This window comes from Pyxicephalus adspersus, chromosome 6 (assembly GCF_032062135.1).
Source record: "Pyxicephalus adspersus chromosome 6, UCB_Pads_2.0, whole genome shotgun sequence".
Classification (NCBI taxonomy): domain Eukaryota; kingdom Metazoa; phylum Chordata; class Amphibia; order Anura; family Pyxicephalidae; genus Pyxicephalus; species Pyxicephalus adspersus.
Genome location: NC_092863.1, coordinates 22209751 through 22231103, shown reverse-complemented (window position 1 = coordinate 22231103; position 21353 = coordinate 22209751). Strand labels below are relative to the sequence as shown.

At 38.2% G+C, this 21353-nt stretch overlaps 2 protein-coding genes across 2 annotated transcripts; one reads left to right on the top strand and one right to left on the bottom strand.

Annotated features, from left to right (window-relative positions):
- The first annotated feature begins 1649 nt into the window (after positions 1-1649).
- Positions 1650-11005, top strand: EIF6 (eukaryotic translation initiation factor 6). The gene is made up of 6 exons (XM_072413699.1): positions 1650-1807; positions 1896-2005; positions 6982-7196; positions 7925-8012; positions 8397-8578; positions 10413-11005. Exons 2-6 carry the CDS (start codon positions 1898-1900, stop codon positions 10420-10422), a joined length of 603 nt encoding a protein of 200 aa, XP_072269800.1. The 5' UTR covers positions 1650-1807; positions 1896-1897; the 3' UTR covers positions 10423-11005.
- Positions 11006-15114: 4109 nt separating this feature from the next.
- Positions 15115-20083, bottom strand: KLHL11 (kelch like family member 11). The gene is made up of 2 exons (XM_072414925.1): positions 19542-20083; positions 15115-18639 (listed from the first exon to the last, which is right to left on the bottom strand). Exons 1-2 carry the CDS (start codon positions 19973-19975, stop codon positions 17061-17063), a joined length of 2013 nt encoding a protein of 670 aa, XP_072271026.1. The 5' UTR covers positions 19976-20083; the 3' UTR covers positions 15115-17060.
- Positions 20084-21353: the final 1270 nt, after the last annotated feature.

Sequence of the window (21353 nt, the reverse complement as noted above, 5' to 3'; positions counted from 1 at the left end):
AAAATTATTCTCCCATCACCACACATAAAGTTGGGATTATTGAAACAATTTGTTAGAGCTCTGAACAGGGCCTGTGATTGCTTCAAATACATTTTCGGAAACTGATAAATGATTCAAATTTTACAAGTTACATGACTGATACTGAAGCTTCCAGGCACAGCTATGTAATGGTTTTCAAGAACGTCTTGGGTAACCATAAAGCACAAAATTATGAAGAACTAGTACAAAACTTGCTCCTAAACTAAAAAATGTGGTACTATGAGCCTAAAGGTACACTATCTCTATAGCCATTTGCAAAATTTACAAAAAACCTTGGCGATTTCAGAAGGGAACAAGGGAGGGGTTCTATCAAGATATTAGGGTGATGGATGAATGCCATCAGGGCAGATGGGATAGACACATAATTGCAGACTACTGCTGGAGCCTTCAATGTGATTGTCCTTAGCATCAGCGTTTTTCAGTGACTTTTTTGTGATTAGTTCTGTAAATATACTGAATATAGAATATATTGACATTAAGTTTTTAAAAAATTAAATTTTTTATACGTTGGCATATCTAGCTTAATTTTGTTTAATTTACATGTTTCATTAGTTTTCTATGAGCAAAACCAATACTATATTTAGAATCTGTGCATCAAACATAACCTAAAATGTTTTTATTCTGTTTGGCAAGAAAATGTTTGTTGACCACTGTTATTGTCCTTGAACTTCAATTAATACCTACATTAGGAGGCTGCATGACAAAGGGTAGATTCAGACCTTCAATAGGATCTAGTGATTTTGAACAGCTCCTGGTGGCTGGCAACTTTCAGCTCAGTCAATCGCACTGCAAAGTTTTTTTCGAAAAACCAGCGTTTGCAGATTTCAGAGCAAACCGTAGTAAGTGGTACTAAACTGCTCACTGCCATCCACATTGATTCTGTCTGAGGCTGTCACCATATAGACTACATCTAGAGTCTTCCCAAAGCAGTGGTAACCACACCAGTCTGAATATAGCCAAATTTTTCAAATTGCTTAGAATGCTAAATTTTTGTCACCCAAATGAATATTTGTAATTGGCTTGGGGGAGGACACAGTGGCATACCTAGTGGCACACTTCCCACTCCTTCTCTCTCATCCTCTATAGGAACTGAATAGTAACACTTCTTACGGGAAATGAACACTACCGATCTTTGACAACCAGTGACAATTACTGCTTATCAGTGGCCTTTAGACTGTTTATGAACATGCTCTTTGTTTTTTTTTTGCGCTTCTTTTTATTTTTTAACTGGTCCAGGTCTAAGCTTTTCCCAACTGGTGATTTTGGGTACTATGTTTTTGTTGTCTTTCACTGCGGTTTTTGCCTGGAATTTTTGAGAGGAATACATTCAGCTGTCAGACTTCCTCCTCCGTTACCTTAACCAGGGTCATGTTAGAGTTAGGAATCAGGTATCAGTGGGCGGAGAGGAAGAATGACGTACATCCAAGTGCCAATACTTCGGTAGAGCTATACCATCGTATTAACAGATTTCTGAAGATTGTTTTTTTATTTCTAGAAAGTTCGGTAACAAGAAAAATGATTAGCTTTATTGAATAAAAATTATTAATAAGTATAATAAAAACATATACTTAAAAAAAATAGATTGGAATCCCACAAAAAATATGGCGACTACATGATCAAGGGCCTACTATACGTCCGCTTTTCAATTGGCTGCTTTTTTTGACAACCCGGAAGTCGAAGGGGTTCTGTTCTCCGGCCACGTGTTGGGCTAGTGAAGAAGAAGGAGGAAGAAGTGTTCTTATTCAGAGCGGTAAAGAGTGAGATACTGGTAACGCATATTCCTACTACTAATGACTAATGGTTTGTAACGTGTAATGGTCTAATATGTGTCCTGTTCTTCGTTCTCTCGGTGACAGACATGGCAGTGCGGGCTTCCTTTGAGAATAACAATGAGATCGGCTGTTTCGCAAAGCTGACAAACACTTATTGCCTGGTGGCTATAGGAGGCTCAGAGAATTTCTACAGGTGAGAAAACTAGAATGGAAAAAGGTCATCCAGCCACGGGGATTTCTAATTATTGCCAAGTTATTTGTGACTGGCTAGCAGTTTTTGTAATCGAGGTATACCAGCATGGACTGTTTTATACAACAAATGTGATTATAAATGCTGCTTCAGTCAGAGCGGGAATATTTAGAATGTATGGGTTTCATTTAATGTTGATTGTGTAACATAGTGGGAGTTGGTTCTTTACTGCCGCTGCTGTATGATTTAAGCATTGTAAAATGCTTGCTACACCTTCCAGCATGATCAGGATATTGATGACTGAAGAGTGTTAAAATTAATTTCCTACTATTTCCTGTTCCGACATGAACCTATTATAATGGGAAGTACAGTGGTTGATCCCAATCACTTATTCATCAACCCAACAGGGCAGATTCAGTAGCAACACTGGGAAACTGCTCTACACATGCCAGATAAACAGTTTTGCTCAACAATAATCTAACAGTGTTTCTCAAGTAATGAGCGATTTGTGCCTATGATGTGAGTGGAACAGATATCAATGACATTTTAGACTATCTTTAAGGGTGACGTTCGTCCCACTGGCCAACAATGTAAGAGGTATTATTTCTTTTGACCACCAAACTAATGTTCTGTGAACTGTGAAAATAGCAATAATAGCAGGGGTTCCTTAAACCCTTGAAAGTTATTACAATGTTTCTCCTATGTTAAAAAGGTCAAGAAACATAGATCTAACATATGTGTGAAGCTTAAGACTTCATTGCTGACCCTACAACCTGCTACCACTCACTATCCTTCCACTCTCCCTCTGTTCTGTAAAACTGGAAGGGAAAGAGTTTGCCCTGTGGTAGTTCTAAAAGGATGTAATATTGATGGACCTTGATTAGTCAAATATTTCTCATATCCAAAGATAGAAGTGGCTTTTGGGTTGATTAGATTGATAAAAGATCATTGAAATACAAATATTGTATACATAGTTACAGAGGTCCAATAAGTTATATAGGCTATCTAAAGAATTTTTTCGTGACATACGAGGGGGTGCTGAGAAGTTCCTGGCTTTGCCCCCTTCCAGATGAAATAGAAAAAGGAGTGTGGGGGCATATGACAGCCTAAAATCTTAGTATGTAACTACAAATATTAGGTCAGCAAAGGACATTCACACTGAGATGTCACAAACACTGAGGGAGAAATGTCTTTCCTTTCCCTGGAGAAACAAAAACTTCATGAGGCCCCGTAACTCCAATGACGTGAAACTTGCTTGTGCCTCTGTCATCACAGCTTCTCACTAAAAGAAAAAAACGTTTTAAGAATTGCAAAGACCTAATATTTGCACAGTTACATACTAAGATATTAGGCTGTCATATGCCCCCACACTCATTTTTCTATTTCATCTGGAAGGGGGCAAAGCCAGGAACTTCTCAGACCCCCCTCGTACACCCTAAACACGATCAGATCCACCCTATTATATCCAATATATAATATGTAGACGGAGTGGGGAGTAAACGGACAAGGCCCTGGTTACACTAAATTATGATGTATATTGAATTTAAGGTTTAGGTTTTAGGAGTTTTTGTTTCCCTATGTACTTTGAGTTTTGAATACTGCATAAAGCATCAAGTTGTATTTACACAGGGCTGAGAACTGTCCTATTGTCCGTTTACAACATGCAGTTTATTTAGGAATCAGTTCAGTAATGCCAGCTTACATATTGTGTCTACTTTAATTGGAAATCATTTCCATTGCATTTCCAATGCAAGATGGCATAGCCTTACTTTCTTACTTTCATGGCTTACTTTCTCCTATCATGGGTGCTCGAGTGATTCAGGAACACTCCTAAAAATGGCTTGAAACATTTGTTAGTGTGTATACCTTTGAAACATTGCCAATAGCTGAATCAGTAAAATAAATGACTTGTTCTGACGTGTAAAAGCAGCATCATTAAAGACAGCTGAAATATTAGTCATGTTACAGATTAAGGTATTGTTGGCGTTCGCAATAAGGAAGCAATCCCAAATATCAATGTAAGCTGAATTTTAGCTTTTTACTAGTGATGTACCACCAAAGACAGAATTGAAAGTCCGACATGATCTTTAGGAAGACCCTGTTGTCACATAATTAATTTCTACAAAACTCCTCCCATGAGACAGTGCCTTTAACATACAGCATGCAGTTTGCTTACCTTTTAAATCCTAAAGAATCTCAAGACTGCTGGGTGCTGCCATCGTGGAGGTGATATCAGCAGACACGGAGCAGTCACTCGGTCGACCCTCTAAAGCAGTGTTTCTCAACTAGGGTTTCTCCTGGGGGTTCCTGGCGTAATGAGCAATTTTGTACCCTACAAGTCAGTTTACCTGACACCATTACCCTTGTTAGCCATTTGTAATGGTGACATTCTTCTCAGTGGCCAGCAATGTAAGAGACATTCTTCTTACTGACTGCCATACTAATAATCTGTAAATTGTGGACATAGTAATAATAGCATGAGGTTCCCTGGTAACCTGAAAGTTATTTCAAGGATCCCCCATGGTAAAATGGTCAAGAAAGGCTACTCCTTTCACTTATACCCAGTCAGCTATATAAAGGTATTCTGTGCTGGCCAAGCTCCAGCCACATGTTATTATACACAAATAGGACAATATAATTTTACCCTTCTAAAAGAAAAGGCTATAATGTCCAAAAAAAACAAGGGTATATGCTACATGACTTGATAATTCCTAAAATGGCCATGTTTCCCTAATGGAAAAGGAAGATCACAACAAGCATTTTTAAGTTTCACATGTACTTTGTCTTTGCAGAACAAATCAACAGGTTCAATTTAATTCCAGACCAGTGTTTTCCCCAGAACTTTTTTTCAGCCAGGTGGGGGAAAGCTGTAGCTGAGTAGTCAAAAAGTGGTCAGGACAAGACATGTCAAATTTAGTGCTTCTAGTGGTTTATGCCATAGGTATCCAGTAACCTGATTTGTTGTGTAAGTGTTCCACCTATCTCCCACTTTGTTCCAACTTTAAAATGCCTGCACCCTTATTATGTCCCATTTTTCCATATTATCCCCCAACTGTCCAGTGCATTTTGATCAAACTTCCTGGTGTCCTGTGTTTTGTTGAGTGTTATCCCATGTAGTATTGTAATTAATGTAGCGTAACAAGTTTAGACTGTGCCATTTACCGCACCTGCTTCACTACTGGCAACTGCTAGGCACTTGGTATTAATAACTCCTAGGCTTTTTCAGATATACAAGTTTTTGAAGCAGCAGTGGTTGCTTGAAAAAGTGCAGGTGCAAGTGGAGGACCCCCCCAATAAAATTTAATTACCAGGGTATGATTAGAACATAAAAAGCTCTACTTATCAAAACGTGCTGCCCTGCCCTGTTAAACATATGGGTCTGCTTCTCTACTTTGAACCCTAGTTTCTGTATAATAGAAAGGTGTGCAGGTAAACAAAAATATAAGTGCATATGGGGTACACTTGTGACCAACACCCCTTAAACTTTCATCACTATGGAATCATTGCAACATAAAAAGTTTACCCATCAAAACGTGCCTCTCTGGTATACATGACTACCCCTCCAGTACCTGAACTCCAAATTCGTTTTGAGTTTTTTGTTTTATTGATGCTATAATGGTGAAATTGTAGGGGATGTTAGCCATAGATTTGTTCCACACTTGTACTTTCATTTTCAGTTTTTTACACCCCACTGTTCTAAGGAAATTGGGGTTCAAAAAGGGCCCCTGGGGTTCAAAAAGGGCACATTTGCTTTTGAAATGACACTCCAATGTTCAATTTTTTTATACGTTTTTAAACTTGACCCCTTTATTTTGAAATTCTTGCCCACTTGGGTGGATACATTTACAGGCAGAAAAACCCAGCTTGTACTAGCAGATGGGTGTGGGACTTCCATGGACGTTAAACTAACCGGTCTGTAGTTACCTGGTAATGACTTTGCCCCCTTTTTGAAGATAGAAACCACATTGGCCTTACGCCAATCCATCGGTACCATGCCAGTGACTAAAGAGTTTCTAAAATATAGAAATAATGGCTTTGAAATAAGCAAACGTACATAACCGTTACATATAGTTGGTTAATATATGTAAAACACTAAGGATGCATAACAACATAATAGGATAATAAATTAACCTTCAACACACTTATACATATTTTGGCAAACCTTTGCAAAAAATCAGTGTTTCTGGGGACACATACAATGCAATGCATACTCCTTGGCATTTTGTACAGATCTGTCAACAGGTGTTAAATTGTAATGTTGTTGGTTAACCTGAAACATGTATTACATTGTAATTAATCAAAGAATAGAATATCAACTTTAGCTCACATCCTTGAACCATTGCTTCCACCTCTTGATTTTACAGTAGGCACCCATCACATATTGCTCCCATATAGGTGGGAGTATCTACTGTGGGTAGTATGAGTGATACACATACAATTCTGCTCCTAACACTCATAGACATTCTCAAAACCTCCAAGAGGTTTACCACGAAGATTCCCTTGGTGCATACATATATATCCTATATATGTGCGTTAGCTGTGCACATACTAGGATTTTGCCCTTATAATTTTTCACCATAGATGATCATGAACAGTGGTGAAAGGTTATCATTAGTACAGCTGTCCACTGATTAATTTTAGTACTGCTGAATCATTAAAGGACCAACAGGGAATAAATGCAGTTGTTCCTAATGGGGTGGAAACAACCAGGGAACAGGTGTCAGGAAAAAGAGTTAAAAAACCTAGCCCCTAGATGTATCCCCTAGGGATACATACATACTAATGTACCCGTGTGTATATGAACGAAAAGCATGAATAGAAAGGGTTGGGGCATGCAAATGTATGAAGTAACCACATTTAACGATTAGTAAGATACACTTGCATATTTTTTTTATGAGTTTAGAAATTTTTTACAATACCAATAAACAGGGTAAGTTTTGCTTAGAGATGTTTTGTCTTACGAATTTTGCTTTTTAATATTGTGTTTTAGGAAATCGTAATGGCCTTCTTGTTCCAAACAACACAACAGACCAGGAGCTCCAAAATATAAGAAACAGTTTGCCAGACTCTGTACGAATCCAAAGAGTGGAGGAGCGACTGTCTGCTTTAGGGAATGTAATAGCCTGTAATGACTATGTAGCTCTGGTTCACCCCGATCTTGATAGGGTATGTATGTTTTCTGTCGGTCACTATTTGTGATTTATTTTATAATTATATAAATGACGGTACCACTTCATTTAAATGTCATGAATTTTTTGGACAGTGTATTATAGCTTTAACAAAGCATCCATTTTTTTTTTCCGAAATGGCCAGTGACCACATTAAAACACATTAGCTTATTGGCTCCCATGGTGCTCCTGTTCTGATACTTTTCCTTAGCCAGGACATGCTTCTGAGAGGAGGAATGGGCGGCAGGGGTAAAAGTGAACCTGTTGCTCACTTTCACCCCTAAAGCAAACCTTTTATGTTATGGATGTTTATATTGTCTACTGACAAATGACATCCCAGTGAAAAATACCCTGTAAATAATCAATAATGATAATGTTCTCTTTGTGTTTCTCTTTATATGTTTTTTTTGTTTATGAAAATCATTAATGTTCTGTAAGCATTTGATTTTAAATCCTCATAGAATTGTTTTCTGTTCTACATGCATTACATATCATTATCCCCCTACATACGGGGATAAAAAGATAAATGGTATTATGATATTGCTTTTAGACTCTGCAGAATATTAGGAAATGTTAGAAGAAATGTAATTGGTTCAAGCACCAGCTTTGTTCATCCGGTAGCTTCCTGCCTGACAATACAAAGTTATGGGCTAAAAAAAGTCCATCTGGCACACAGTGCAAACAGCAAGGGACTTCTTGTGTCCCACTGTCATGTTTGCAAAAGGTACAGTGGATGCTGACTTGTTGTCTGACAGCTTGATGACTAGTGATAAGTACTGGGTGCAACAGATTTTGAGAACACTGAATTGTTTGCACTATTACTACTTTTTACATGCGTTCTGGGTAAGTACTGTAAAATTATTTTTATATATTAAAAAAAAATTAATATTGTTAGGTATCTGAATATCATCCTTCATTTTTATTTTATATTATGACCTATAAGTTTAGGTGGGTCTACAATTTAAATAGTTTGGTATGAGGAATGAACTTTGTCACATGAACCTCTTGAAAGCTTTAACATGGTGCTGGAGGAAAAAGCAGTGGGTGAGCATAAGGATGTAGTGTATACTTGGGTTTGGATGGGACATCAAGAAAGGCTGTGTCACTTTGTTTATTCTGGTCCAAGTGACAGCCTTCTTAATAGAATAGAGGGAATAACCCATAAATAAATAAATGTTTTTTCTTATTTAATTTTTCAAAAGCTTAACTAACCTTGTCTTCTGACAGGCTGGAACAGTGAACCGAGGTAGTGAAGTAATTGCAGCAGGAATGGTTGTCAATGACTGGTGTGCCTTTTGTGGCCTGGACACAACAAGTACAGAGCTGTCAGTGATAGAAAGTGTATTCAAATTAAGTGATGCCCAGCCAAGCACTATTGCTACTAGTATGAGAGACACCCTTATTGACAGGTATGTGAAATGTATTTTGTGCTGTCTGCATAGTTCAGTGCCTCTAAAATTCACCTAGGAGTTAAACATCCACCTGTATTGGTAAAACCACTTGCTCATACCTGCTGATTACCAGCTTTTGTTCTTGCTGCAGGGAAGCTTTTGTCCTACTCCAAGGTAGCATTTTCTGAATGCAGGAACAAGTGGTCCATTATCAAAAAACATTTTCAAGAGGAAACTGTCTTCAAAGCACATGACCTATCATAATATTTTACATTATATAAATGGGAACACCTTTTCTGTGGCTGTAAAAATTGAATAGGAAGCCTGCAGGGATTTGGTCTCATTCCTTCGGCAGGCTCAGACCTTTGATGGGAGAGTGGGTGGGTTCTGGCATCAGGACGTCACTCTGGGGGGGAAGTTTCTTCCCCTTTAAGTGACACACGGCACCTCACGCACGTGCGGAGTCTGCATTTAATGGTCTGCGGGCCTCAAATGGTTGGGGACCACTGCTCTAAAAGCTTTACTAGGTCATCAATTTAGAGTTAATAAAGAGGTTTGTCCCTAAAATTATTTTCATTTTTGTATGTGAGATAAACTTGTGTGGCATAAACATACACATGATTTTTTATGCAGTTGTGTGCATTACCAGATTTTTAAATAATATATTTGCTTTATTATATATATATATATATTTTTTTTTTTATTCCCACGTGCACATATTTGTAGTTTTTCCTCATCCTTTACAAGGCATATTCATGCTTTTTATCCCTTCTTTATTTCTTATGGCAGTCCTGTGAATAGGTTGACTTAGGTTAACCACAGTAACTCCAGTGACTTTGAATTACAAACCCATCTTCTCTATCACATTTGGGTGGGAAAATATGTAGTTGGCGTTGGAATAAAAGCCTTGTTGCTCATACAATTACCTGAAGTATGCTTAAGCCATGACCGCATGCCTTAATTTGTGAAGCAATTGTTGGACTTTGAAATGTGTCAGATACCATATATATTGTTGGCTATACATGCAGGACATGCTTTCTTGTTTGCCAATTACAGTTGCTTCTGTGCTGATCTGATGAGTTCACCTCTCCTGGGGACCTTGCGGATCCTCACTTTTCCTTTTGCTCTTTGATTATCTGGACATAAATAGTCAAGAAGCATTACAGGGTCCTATTCCAGCTTCTCTACCAGGTCCCTTCCTAAAGACTATATGGAAGAGATATGGAAGTGTTGCTAATGCAGTAGGTTCTCCATCCTAAAATAATTGCTTGACACCACAAGCAGGGTTCTTCAACTTCCTCAACAAATATCCTGCATTGTGTTTAGCACAGTAGGTGATGCAATGGTTTCTTTAGGATGAGCCTACTTTGCTAAAAGGCACCACAAGGTGTCTGTTTGTACTGCTATATTATAGCAAAAAGCACACTACCAGCACCTTTAAATCCATGCAATAACTTTTCTTCTGTGGTATGGCCAGAGCAGATGTGATTATTGGTGCAGCTGTCTTACAGTATGTTTGAATACTGTTTTTTGTTAGGCATGCTGTAGTGACAAATTAATTGGGGGAAGGAACCACTGTGTCATAGCACAAATACTGACACACCTGGCATACCTGCAGTGGCTGGAGAGAGTTTAAGCTACAGTGTTAAAACCTAGGTTACTGACACGCATAGTGTCCTAATGTTGCAGGTTTTTTTAATCAACCTAGATACGTTATTACAGAAGCATTAACACAAATTGAAAACATTTACAGTAAAATGATTTTTATTTAGATATAAGGAATGCAAGTGACTAGTTTTGTCTGAATGTGTCATGCCAGTGTTTAATTTTTCTTTTCTTTTTTTTCCCCCAGTTTAACATAAACGTTTTCATTCAGAAATATGATCCTGACTGAAGTTCATCTGCTTCCTGTAAACAGTTTTCTTGCATTTAAAATGGAATGCTTCCATATGTCATGGCTGTATCTAAATATGGTGTCTGAGCTAGCTACAATGGTAATACTTCTACCATCATATTATGCACTAAAGAAGTAAGCATACATGTAGGTGCACTTACAGTTTTCATATAATAAAAACGTTTTTATAATCAATCAAAGGCTTCTGTAATAAAATGCCATTCTTAGCCAGTATGTAAAATGAACAAAATTGAAATATATATTAAATAAAAATGACCTGCATACAGTATATAACTGAGTTTTTGATGACTCCTGTAATGTACTGCAGAAATAAGGCTGAGCATATCTGGGCTCTATTGCATTGTACAGTTCTGTGAGTGAATATAACTGGAGGAAAGCAGATTTTGATTCACCTCATTATTGAGTAGCTCCTCCATTGTCCAAAGACATGGAATGAGGAATGATTTCCTTTTTGGTAGCTTCAGTACTGAATCTTTTTTTCTTTTAGCTTTCTGAGACTCAATAAAATTCTTATTACCTCTGCATCATAATTGTGTTTAGTCTTGCTTTGTATACTGTCTGATCTAAAATGTAACAACCATGTCGATTTACAGTACTATTATGCAATACAAAGCAATGTTTTTGTACAAGCTAGAAAAGATGCATACTGAGGTCAATATCTATATATTTGTTTTATTGAACAGGCAGATACAGTGTATGGTTCAGTTTTTGTGTTTTTTTTTTTTTCCGTTTTTTTTTAACAAAAATTTGGTACGTGGATTAGCAAAATATCCTTCTAAATCAAAAATGACAGATGTGATTGTCGAGTGGGCTGTAAGACATTTTAGGATCACTGCCTTCTGCACAATGTATTATTTTTTTACAGAGACTAAAAGCCAGCAGGAACCAGGGAGAAAAAGGACAAAAGGAACCAAGGAGAAAAAGGGCAACAGCGTGTCTGACAACTGTGATTAATATTAAAGCCTAAATTTCCACTAAACTGAACTAATTTCCCCTGCAGTGAGTCCCCTCTCAGCACAGCAAGGTGTAACCTTTTGCTTTTATCTAGTGATAGGTCTGTGGGGGGGAGCTTGTTTATTTCCCCATTCATCAAACAACTTTCCTGCCTAGCAGATGGCACTGCTGTCATTCTGTACAATGTGGGACTAAGCTCCCTGTATTGTACAGAAGCATACTGACTTTCCGGGCAAGACAATGCAATGCCCTTAACAGAACAGTTACCCACTTCTTGCTTTAAATTGCCATAAATAGGAAATATGTTACATTCAATAAGGCCAATATATGGTTATGAGAGATTATTTGTTTGAACCTAGCTAGGCAATAATCAATAAGAACCATCCCACAAGAATTGACTAAGTAAAATTGCAGTAGTCTACAAAAAATAAGGCATGACTAAGATAATGAGTATGATATGGTGGCTAATAAAAAAAATTGTTGCAGTTTGTGGTCTCTGCTGATGACCAAGCTTAACACACACACAGAGGGATGCTTGCATTATCTAATCTGCACTTCCACAAAGAACAGGTAAACTATGGGAGCTAAGAAATTATGATCCTGCTTGTTTTTCCTTAATTTCAAATGCAGTCAAATGCTAGCAGAAGAAATAGAACTTAAAAAGTAAAGACAAGTATACCCATTTCCTAGTGTTCTTGACTTTATAACCTTGCAGACAGTCTCGAAAGATAATGACTGGACTGTTATGGGGCAAACTTGGTGGCAATACAGATCACAAAGATGATAATAGCTGGTGTTCACATTTACAGTCATAATTAGGTTTAAAAAAAGTATGTCCCCTTAACCACAGTGTTACAGATGAAAGATTAGTGTTGACAAAACTTTAAAAAAAAAAACTGCAATGATGAAATTAGTTAGCTGTCAAATTTGCATGCATGTGTTCACAAAGCTATGGTTGCTGGGTTAAACAAAATCAACATTCTAATAGGATTCTTTAGACTTGTTAATGATCCTCAGAGAGTTGAATGCATTCTATCTACAGTATTTTTTTTGTTTTACTTTTTTTTAAGCTTGTGTGGATGATGGAAACACTGCACTATTATTTTAAAAACAAAACCCTGTATAGTGCCAACACTGTGTACATGTGGTTTTTTCATGCAGAGTATTTCATATCTAGGTACTATATTACAGTCCTGAAAAACCCTAAAGGCAATATATATGCTCTAATGTGAAGCCTTGTGCATTAGTGTGTGAAAGAGCTGTTGCTCACATTTTTCCATTTATACTTTTAAAATTTTCTCTTAAGATTAAAAGGGCAAGTTCAGAATGGCCAGATATGTAATATCTAATTTAGGCCTTCACTCCATTCCTTGGATCCCAACTTGCTTCCTTTGGTGTTTACAGCCTTCTTTCAGAAAATTGTATCTGATGCAGTTTGATAGCTGGTCAAAATGAATTTGTGACCTGTTTTCACAATTGCAAGGTGAAGTGTTTTTGAAGTGAGTTGTATTTATTATAAGGGCAACCCATCACACATAAATTAATGCAGTGTAGTGTGCAAGCATTTAAGCATGGATGGTGCCCCTCACACAAACATGTTTCATAGATGCATGTTTTTCTGCATAAAACTGCAGGCATTACTGGGACAGGCCTTAACTGCAGAACATTTTTAGAGCTAGTTCACCTATACACAATTTGTGAGTGGCAACAGAAGTTTCTAAAGTCCTTGTACACAAAGTCTGAGGAATAATTGTAAAAACATCTACTGTTGTCAGTAACTGGGTGGGGAATTTTGTGAATTGGGGGTAAATCCTTACTTTGAACTTTTCCAAGTAAACATTGATGTCCAATATTATGGTTTTGTATGTTGGGACTCATTTTCTGCAGCCTTTATTACTTTCATGTTATTTTACGGTCTGTAAAAGATCAGTTATGGTTAATAAATCAGTTTGTGTGAATTGGATGGTTTTAATGATTAGCAGAGTTAGATTTTTTTTTTTTATGGATTATCAAACATTATTACAGGTTTATTGTAGTAAACAGCACAGAAAGCTGTGCTATGACCAGTCATCAGCTGCTCCCATTTCTTTATAGATTAACGTGATTTACTGCACACATGGTGTTAAAAATTGCACACATTAACCTTGGTGGTAGTGGACTGATACATACCACATTTTGGTTTTTCACTTACCATAACTTGGAGACTGACAATGCAGAAAGGTATATACTTGCACCTGAAAAATACAAGTGAGGAATCTTCAGTAGCCTTTTAAAGGGCAAGTTCTAGCAATTCTAAAGGGTAATATATATGAATAAACACCATGCATGAAAGAGGGATTAGAACAAACCATAGAACACAGCCAGGTATAACTGTCAGTTTTTATTAATATGGTTTAAATATTTTTACAAAGGAAAAACAAAATGGTTCCCATATTTCCTGACCTTATGCCTTTTTGTTTTTATTTACACATTTATTTAAAACTCCATGTAAGCATAAGAGTGCCCATACCACAGGCTGACAATGCTACTATGAGAATTCACTAAACAAATAACAGCATTGCCACTCTATTGCAATAAAAATATATATGAATCTGCTTGCAGAATTAACAAGTTATAAACCTAAGGTACAGCACCACATAGAAAAAGTCTGGTGTGTAAATGCTAGTGTAACATACATGCCTTTTGCAGTTTTACTAGTAGCTGAGCTTTACAGAACTAAAGGACCTTTTTTTTTTTTTTTTTTTTTTTTTTCAAAATTGGCTAGCAGGTACACTAATTACAGAAGTAACTGTAGTTCTCTTCCTCAAATCTGGTTCTCTTCCACTCCATCTGGTTTTGCTTACTAGTACTTGTCTTCTAATAATGAACTAACTCACACATGGGCAGCTCAGTGTGCAATCTTGGGCTGCAGTGGATGCAAAGTAATGTGTAAGAAGTTTTTTTTTTTTCTGGTTAAAATGTCATAAAATATGAAGGCCTTTCTTAAATCCTAAAGAAAAAGACTTAATAGAAAGTTTTTACTTCATTTAAAATCTCCATGAGTAAAGTTTCCTGATGTTTTCCTCTATTAATTATGACAGTTATTGTCTAAAACATTTTCAATGAGCTGAATACTCAATTCTTCTATAAAATGGAAAAACACCCAAGCAAGTGATATTAAAAATACCATTGCTTCTGTTACAGGACGCTTTTAATTGCTGTGTTCCTGAAGGTAGCCAGAAAATTCAATGGACCCTAAACAGAAATAGTGCACACCATTTTGTGGGAACTGAACAAGTCTTAATGATATTCTACAAAAATGTATTTTTTTTACTTTTGTTGTCTAAATGAACACTGAATCCAAATAATACAAAGCATAGTGGAACTTTGCACTGGAAAATTCCAAGCCTAGATTAACATCTGTAAACTTCTTTTACTTGTTAGAGGTACAGTCAGTATAACATGGGTACAGACCTTACAAAGTGAGATACACGAGAACCATGCTGGGAGTTGAATTGTCCATGCAGTTACATTTAATCTTGAAATCTGCTTTGAATTTTAAGTAAGGCCAGCAACACTAACAGCAACAACATTTGTTTTAGGTTAGTTCTATTGGTTATTATATATTATGGTGTTCTACACGTTTATGCTGCGTCTGCCATCAAAAATCTCTACTTTAGTAAAAAAAAAAAAAAAAATTCCCACTACAAAGCTGCCTTCTTACTTTTTGCCCTAGCAAAAAATGTTTATATACCTTAAAAAAAAAAAAAAAAAACCAGCAGCCAAAACCAGATATGACTAATTTTTCAAGTGGCATACCATACCACACAGCAGACAAGGTGCAATGAACAGCAATATTTGGTGAAAACGTTTTTCTGTATAATCCACAGCTGTGGCTTTTAGGAAACTACACAACATTAATGCTTAGGATAATGTTTGTAGAAGCACAAACTGTAAATCTCAACTATCACACTTATTCAAAGTGGAAATATAGTTAAAAGGGGACATTGTTGTTTAATAAACAAATACTATGCATTTTCTCATGAAATCAAAAATATCATCTTTAGATACAACCATTTTTTGAAAATAATAGAAAAAAAACTACACAATATAACTTTATTAGAAATATTTTGGTAGATTAGGTTTGCTAATACCATATGTGAGTGTAGGATTAAAGTGCGGGGAAGTACACTTGTATAATAAGTCTAAATACATTGGCTATTAAAGTGAACTACTCTATACTAAACCAAAGCGGGCTCTAAATACGTACACACCCATGTAGCAGTGTGAAAGTTTTATTAGCACGACTTCCTTGAAATTAAATTTACAAGGCAGACAAGATATTTTTTTCACTTGAGATTGCCATAGCCATAGTTTGGACTTTAAAGCAAATGGTATTAAGGTGCAACAAGCAGTAACATGAAAGGATATTTGTACACTACAAATACGTGTACATGTATATTAACAAAGAACAGAGAGGGGAATGATTCACCTGGAAGGAAAGCACATTTATGTTGCAGCACCTATGGGAAAATAAATGAGTCTCTGGGGTTGACAAGATGTACATGTACAATGCATTTTACAAATAATGTCCTTCACCAGACAGAAGCATGCATAGTAATATGCACATTTGTCAAAAATGCTTCTCCTAAACGGTGGCACAAATACGTGTGGAGGGTCATCATAACAACAAAAATCTCTGTTCTTTGCCTTCCAAAAACTTAAGTTGTACAGGATTGTACCAAAACCTGTATGGCATAGAAGACTAACTTTCCATGGGCTCTACAATGCTTTAAGGCCCTGTTGACACTGGTTTTTATATATTTTAAATTCATGTTAAACTGCAATAAAAAGCAAGACAAGTCGATAGAAGTGGATTTGCATAAAACTGGGAGTCCAAAATGCAAACACCTCATCATGCATTTTCTGTTGAGTTTCACATGCACTTTACAAAAATGCAAGTGTGAACAATTGATGCAGCTTGAAATGAGATGAAGTTAAGAATTAAAGTGTCATGAACAGCCCTAATTTAGGGAATGAAAAATATATAACCATAGGAATTTTAAAAAGATAGCTGGTTCTCATTCTTACAAGTCACACTGGCTCATCTATTACCAACACCCATATGGCACAAAGGCAAACTAGTTCCTAGTTCATATTATCTATAGCTAGCAATTCATGGGATTAAAAATGACAAAAATCCCACTGCAAACTTTTACTTATTTTTAGGAATGTAATATCAGAGTAATGACAATCGGCACACTGCAACCAAGCACTACATTTAGAATTCTTTCAGTTATCTACATATTGTAAAAACCTGGTTATAGATGCCAGTGTAATCAGCTAGCAAGTACTAGGGGGAATGTTATATGCAACTAAGTGCCCAGCCCTGGTAGGTAAGACTAGATAAGTATGCCCCATTATCACTTAATGCTGTGTATTACTATACACACATATACCCTATATACATTAACATGCCGAATAGAGTGTTTGACACTCTGAACATAACCATCTGAGTAAACACCTCGTGCTTCACGAAAGTATTACTGTACAAAGTCTCAGAAACATCTAAGAGAAAACAAAAATGCTCTCATGTGCAAATTGCATCAATGAAAGGTTCCAGAATGGAAGTTAGTGTTTAAGAATACATATTTAGCATTCAATCTGGGAACGTGGAGTGCGTCGCAAGTTCATTGTGTGCCGATGCAACTCTTGCATCTGCCTAATCCTATCTTTCTGCCACATCAGGTTAGGAGGCATGGGATACTTCTGTGTGCCATGAAGGTATCTGTAGGGGATTCTCACATGACAGGCAGTGGCACGGCATCGAGGCTGAGGCATGGGAGGAAGTAGCATCCAGCGCTTGCGCTCAGCACAATATCTGTATGCTTCTTTTCTATACTGCTTGTCTATGTCATCGCTGTTTTTCCACCCTCCAATAATGAAGACATCATCCTTATAGTACCAGATAGCAGCCCCTTCTATGCTCAGGACTTCGGGAGGTAAGCTTTCGAGAATTTCATTGGAGACCTGCCTGGATATTTTACTCTGGGCCTCTTCAACAGTTACAGAGTAGCTCTTAGGACAGCATGATGCAGTGTTGTAAAAATTTGTGCAGGCCACTGACATCTGGAATGCGCAGTAATTATCTAGGATTGGCAAGGACTCTACATCCAGCCATCTACTGCTCTCTATGTCATATCTACAGTTGATTGTTCGAAGCCCATCCTCATTATCACTGTCCACTGGAGTACGAGCCGTTATGTAAACATAGCGATCTTCTACGCTCACAGCTTTAACATCTCGTAAGATCTTGGGTGCAGATTCTAGAATCTGCCACTTATCTTGCTCTGGGTCATACACAGTGACATCCTTAAAGCCGGGGCTGAAATTTCCATGCCCTCCAATACTGTACAAGTTGCCCTTCACAGACATCAAACCAAAAGAATGCTTTCGAGTGATTAAATTGCACACTTGTTCCCAGAGATTTCTGTTTGGGTTGTAACGCTCCACAGTCTTAGCAAACCCAGGTTCCATGGAGCCAGCCACGTAAACATGAGTGTCTGTAGCCATAACTGCATGACCTTCAAGGTGATTATGAATGTGAGGCAAATTTACCCATCGATCTTCATGAATAAAATATCCAACACATTCGCTTAAATAGTCGCCCCCTTCTGAGACCCCTCCGATCACCATAATTACATCCATATTCTGACCAAAGCGTGGCAATGATGTCAAATGGGTGGCCAATGATTGATTTCCAGCTTGAAGGTTCTCCGATCGCAATGCATGACCTTCCACGGCTTCAGCCACCAACTGTAAACAGGCTTCATTTGTTGCCACCAACCTCTCTGCTTTCACGTGTCTGGTAAGGTAAGTTGGTTTCATCTGGGAGAGTCGAAGAAGCCTAAACAATTCCTCAAAATATTTTTCTCTTTCGTTAGTATTTTTTTGAATCCATTTTAGAATTGCTTCAAAAAGTATCTCCTCAGAATCTACTGTGATCTCAGGATCTGAAAGCCAATCCCTGACCAGATGAAATGGAAGCGTATAGAATTCGTCATCTTCGATAACCTTGTAAAAGTTTCTGCGGATCATGTCAGCAGATTTTAAAGCTAGCTGGTTGAGTGTATACATATGGGCTAAACTATGAATGGCAACACAGTTCGAAAGGTTCAGCTTCTTCTTCAAAAACTCTCCACAAAACTCCTTTAGACGTAGCAACAAAAATCTAAAGAAAAAGAAAAAAATTTATATAAATAAAACATGATAAATGGAGGAATAAATCTTGGATCAAGTCTGTTAAATGTGATATTAAAGATATATATATATATTTATGCCTTTTTATTAGCCTCCCTGGCGGTAACCCCAAGCCACACTTGGAGTGGAATTGCCAGGGAGTTTAAAAGTCCTACCTGGTTCCCATGTTCCAGCGGTGTCCTCCAGCGATGCCCGGCCCGCGAGTGTGTGGATGGATGGTGGGACCGTTGGGCTGGTAGGCAGGATGGGGGGGGGGGTTAAAATACAAAGTATTTTTAAATGTACCGCTTTTAAATTTACAAATACGTATTCATACAATTTTCCACTGGAAGCCAACATAACAATGCATGCACCCAGTGGGGAGACAATGACGAAGACTGTGTTCAGATTGGCAGTTTTGAGGAAGGTTCGCTGCTCAACATCGCTTGGTAAAAATGGGTAGCATTGGACTGAATGGGTCTGTTTTTTGTCCTTTGACAGGTGCTAGGAGACAGCTGCAGAAAATAATTCTATTTTTTGTTAAAACATCAAAGTTTCCTGATGGCCATTCACATCTGTGCATTGAAGGACAGCATATGTTAGCGTATTATCACAATGCTTGTTAAGCCATTCGCGGTGAATGGCACGAGTAGTGTGCACCACAACGCGCTGTCAGGCATTACATGGCATGGAAAAGAAGGCGCATGTTTGATGTGTCTGCAGCCCATTAGTTTGAATAAGCGGTCTAAATGCAATGCACATTACTGCGTATGAATGGCCACATTATCATCTGTACTTGTATTGCTAATAGAGAATCCCAAATCACTCTCAGGGGACCTGCAAAGGGCGATGATGATAGGAAAAAGCTGTAGATGGCAAGGATGGGGACCTCACCTGTCAGACAGCTCCAGCACCTCATGTACATTGCCGGTACACACCCGAATTTGCCCAGTGTACATATACTGAATGACAGCTTCCACCGTCTCTAGATCTGGCCCGGGCTCTGAGCTCCACTTCATCTCCACTCGCCCAGAGCGGGACTCCTCAAACTGGCCAGACAGCAGCGGAGCAAAGTAATCTGTGGCGGCGGCCAGTACTGAGCGGTGAGCCGAGAACTCCCGTCCTCCACCCCCGAACACCAGAGTCATATCACAGAACAGGCCCTGCTTCCTCTGTTCGTTCTGCCGCCACGCTAGCTCCGAGCAATGGCTCTCCGCAGCAAACACCTCGGCCTCACCGTCCTCTAAGGCCCCGTCCCCCTGTTCTGTATCTTCCGGCGCAGGGTGCTGGGGAGATGAGAGCGATGTCATGGCTATAGCAGCCGCCATCTCAGTTTCTAGGATAGGGAAGGCAGCTAGAGGCCGCTGTTCACTCAAAAACGGTTACCTGACAGATGTTACTCTTAAACCGCGCATGCTTGAGCTGAAACCTCGAATCTGAGAGCACCCATTGGATTGCGACCACCCCTTCCCGCCCGCACACGCCAACATTCACAGACGCACGCTCTGCGCATGACTGAATCGAGTCTTGATCCCTGTCACTTGGACTCTCACACCGCGCATGACTGAATTGAAACCCGCGTGTACGCGAGAAGGAATCTGTGACTATTTCACATGCATATTGTCATAATATTTAGCTGTCACCCGCTCCTCGTAGGCTCAAGACAACGGCTTGACAGGTCCATGAATTATGTTAGCAGTGCGTGGTAACATTGTGGCAGTGCCCTCCTTGAGGTACAGTTTATGTATGTAGTGCAGAGCTGTCAAACTCAAATACACAGAGGGCCAAAAATAAAAACTTAGAGAAAGTCGCAGGACAACTTTGAAATTTATTTTAAAAAATTGAGGACATTTTTCCTTCTCATTAGAAATAAAACCTTTTCATACAGAAACAAAGAGGTGTTGCTTCACATTCAATCTGGAACAAGCTTATAATAGTAGAAAAAAAGGCATACATTTTTTTTTAAATTTTATTTATTTTTCTGAGTTAAATTTTAATGGTAAACTTTTTGCACAGGCTAATAATAATAATAACATTATTCTTCTATAAAAATCCAACCATTCCAGTCCATGCCTTGGAGTAGCAAGGAAAAGTACAGCTGAGGGGGAATGCAGGAAATGCCAGACACGGCCAATGCGGAGGTAAATCTTATGAGTGTCCTGCAGGTGAAACTCCCTCTTCAATGAAATAGCGCCGCTACTAAAATTCCCAGCATTATTTGCGTCTATAAAACAGTCCAATGTGGGGCCGCGCATAGGCAGAGAGCCCGCTGGTCTATAGATGTGAGTGATGCGGAAAATTGTAGTAGCCGGGTTATTTCAATGCAGCGGCGGGCCAGCTGCAGTTCATTCTAATGGTTCCATTGAGGGCCAAAAAAAAGGACATTGGGATCCAGATTTGGCCCTCGGGCCAGAGTTTGACACCCCTGATGTAGTGGCTCAGCCTTGCTGACATCTTAAAGAGGAAGTAAACCCCCCAAAAAAAATCACACCCTCACTCCCGCAGATCAGTCTATCCGACAAGAGGTTTCATCCATTCTGAGTTTAGGTAAACTTTAATATTGATAAAAAGATATACTATTGGTATAGGTTTTTTTGGGGGCAATAAAGAGAAGTTTAACAAGATATCCAAATATGCAAATGCAAAGTTCCACTGTCACATACAAGTAAATATAGTTATACCATACTTTTCCTCTTGTTAGGACAT

Excerpts from the sequence above, each read along its gene's own strand:
- EIF6 (XM_072413699.1), top strand. The coding sequence starts at position 1,898 with ATGGCAGTGCGGGCTTCCTTTGAGAATAACAATGAGATCGGCTGTTTC. Across the intron at positions 7,197-7,924 it reads TTTTCTGTCGGTCACTATTT|CTTGATGACTAGTGATAAGT; the intron begins GTGATTTATTTT and ends GTTGTCTGACAG. Across the intron at positions 8,013-8,396 it reads ACTTTTTACATGCGTTCTGG|GCTGGAACAGTGAACCGAGG; the intron begins GTAAGTACTGTA and ends GTCTTCTGACAG.
- KLHL11 (XM_072414925.1), bottom strand. The coding sequence starts at position 19,975 with ATGGCGGCTGCTATAGCCATGACATCGCTCTCATCTCCCCAGCACCCT. Across the intron at positions 18,640-19,541 it reads GTGCTGGAGCTGTCTGACAG|ATTTTTGTTGCTACGTCTAA; the intron begins GTGAGGTCCCCA and ends CTTTTTCTTTAG.